The 2,500-nt window shown below is 50.7% G+C and overlaps 1 protein-coding gene across 2 annotated transcripts in view; it reads right to left on the bottom strand.

The window, feature by feature from the left end:
- Window positions 1-2,500, bottom strand: part of LOC125029561 (twisted gastrulation protein homolog 1-A-like) — a 9,289-nt gene that overhangs the window by 3,059 nt on the left and 3,730 nt on the right. The window contains exons 2-4 of one of the 2 annotated variants that reach the window (XM_047619518.1): window positions 2,409-2,500; window positions 1,181-1,381; window positions 501-699 (exon numbers count right to left, since the gene is read on the bottom strand). The exon at window positions 2,409-2,500 is cut by the window's right edge and continues 137 nt beyond it. In XM_047619518.1, the coding sequence (XP_047475474.1) occupies window positions 501-699; window positions 1,181-1,381; window positions 2,409-2,500 (492 nt within the window). The remainder of the gene's footprint in view (window positions 1-500; window positions 700-1,180; window positions 1,382-2,408) is intronic. The other variant, XM_047619519.1, reaches the window with a different exon arrangement.

Genomic DNA, 2,500 nt, shown 5'->3' with positions numbered 1-2,500 from the left:
ATCACCCTTTCCCTCCCTCTCTGACTCACCCTCACCCTCTCCTTCACCGTCTCTCTCACCCTCACCCCTTCCCTCTACTTCGCCCTCTCCCTCTCCCTCTCCCTTACCCACACCCTCACCCTCAACCTCACCCTCACCCTCACCCACACCCTCACCCTCTCCCTCACTCTCACCCTCTCCCTCTCCCTCACCCTCTCCCTCTCCCTCACCCTCACCCTCACCCACACCCACACCTTCACCCACACCCTCACCCTCACCCTCACCCACACCCTCTCCCTCACCCTCACCCTCTCCCTCACCCTCACCCTCACCCACACCCACACCTTCACCCACACCCTCACCCTCACCCTCACCCACACCCTCTCCCTCACCCTCACCCTCTCCCTCTTCCTCGCCCTCACCCTCACCCTCTCCCTCTCCCTCACCCTCACCCTCACCCTTACCCTCTCCCTCACCCTCACCCTCTCCCTCTCCCTCTCCGTCTCCCTCGCCCTCCCTACCTGCTTTCGTCAACACCGTAGTTGATGCAACGACTTCCGACGCACTCGCAGCATCCGTCGAAGAACCAGCGATAGGCCGAGGCTCCAGTGGACTCGCATGACGATCTGCACTTCCTGCCGGACATGCACTGGGCCATATACAGCACCGTGCAATTGACTGTGACTTGGTCGGCAGGCACGGTGTCCTGTGGATGCGAAACTGGGGACGGCAGAGGGTTTGGTTAGTTTTTACTTTTGGGAGAATTGAAATGGACTATTTGCGCAGGATTTGAATTTGTTGTGTTTTTCGTGTATGCTGATTCTATCTTTCATGTCTTAAAATTGCATTTATGTGGTATATTGTTTTTTGTTACGTTGTATTGCTTCTACATTTAATACGTTGACAGTCACAATGACAGTATCTTGATATACAGAATGCAAATGGAAATCTCAAGATTGGTAAATATAAATCTTAATTAACATAGTCAAATTAAATTCAACCATGACTGTTTAAGTTAGAAATCATAAGGACTCAAAACAGACAGATAGAGAGAAAGATACAGACAGACAAGTAGACAAACCGACACACAGACTGAGAGAAAGATACAGACAAATAGACAGACCGACAGCCAGACAGACACAAAAGCAGACCCCCCCCCCCCCCCAAGAGAAACCTCCCCCCGGCCGAACACACGACTCACCCAGCTTGTACTTGCTTCGGTCGAGCGATGCGTCCTCGATGTCGCTGACGCTGACGTCGATGGGGAAGGTGATAGAGGTCCACCTAAGGAGCAGATCCTTCTCGTCCGTGAGCGCCTTGAAGAGCTGGGGGAACGGCTCGGGGATGTCGCCCACTTGGGAGTCCTTCAGCTCAGAGTCGTGCTCTCGCGGCTCGCACATGCCTGAGCAGAGGGGAGGGGGAGGAAATTAAGCTGTGCAGGTCAGTTCGTGTATGTACGCATGCACGCAACGCGCATCCACACACATACACACGCACACATGTAAGTGGATTCATACATACACAAATACATATATAAACACACAACATGCATATATAATAAACAGACACCAAAAGAAGACATTAATTTGCATGAAAAAAAAAAAAAAAAAAAAAAAAATGGAAATCGTTATGATAACATAATATAATCAATACACATGTAAACAAGGCTCTTGTACACACGAATCATTGCCTACACATCCCTATGGGAAGGAAAGAAAGAGAAAGAAAGAGAGAGAGAGAGAGAGAGAGAGAGAGAGAGAGAGAGAGAGAGAGAGAGAGAGAGAGAGAGAGAGAGAGAGAGACGGGGGGGGGGAGGAGGGAGGGAGGGAGGGAAGGAGCGAGAAAGGGTGAGAGAGAGAGAGAGAGAGAGAGAGAGAGAGAGAGAGAGAGAGAGAGAGAGAGAGAGAGAGAGAGAGAGAGAGAGAGAGAGAGGGAGAGAGAGGGAGAGAGGGAGAGGTAAGAGAGAGAGAGAGAGAGAGAGAGAGAGAGAGAGAGAGAGAGAGAGAGAGAGAGAGAGAGAGAGAGAGAGAGAGAGAGAGAGAGAGAGAGAGAGAGAGAGAGAGAGAGAGAGAGAGAGAGAGAGAGAGAGAGAGAGAGAGAGAGAGAGAGAGGAGAGAGAGAGAGAGAGAGAGAGAGAGAGAGGGAGAGGAGAGGGAGAGGGAGAGAGAGAGAGAGAGAGAGAGAGAGAGAGAGAGAGAGACAGAGACAGAGACAGAGACAGAGAGAGACAGAGAGAGAGACAGAGACAGAGAGAGAGAGCGAGACAGAGAGAGACACAGAGAGACAGAGAGAGAGAGTGAGAAAGAGAGGGAGAGAAAAAGAGAGGGAGAGAGAAAGAGATAGATAGAGAGAGAGAGAAAAAAAAAGAGAGAGAATCGCCCCATGCCTCACCATAAGACGCACCAACAAACAAATCAAAGAGTACACACCTAAACACGAGCAACATTCCTGGTAGAGGTAACCCAGACACTTCGAGCAATCGTTGCAACAAGTACAGTTGTTGTTGGGGTGGGGCATGAGG

Source organism: Penaeus chinensis, chromosome 10 (genome assembly GCF_019202785.1).
Source record: "Penaeus chinensis breed Huanghai No. 1 chromosome 10, ASM1920278v2, whole genome shotgun sequence".
NCBI classification, from domain to species: Eukaryota; Metazoa; Arthropoda; class Malacostraca; order Decapoda; family Penaeidae; genus Penaeus; species Penaeus chinensis.
The sequence above is the reverse complement of the archived record's forward strand: the minus strand, read 5'-3'. Positions and strand labels throughout refer to the sequence as shown.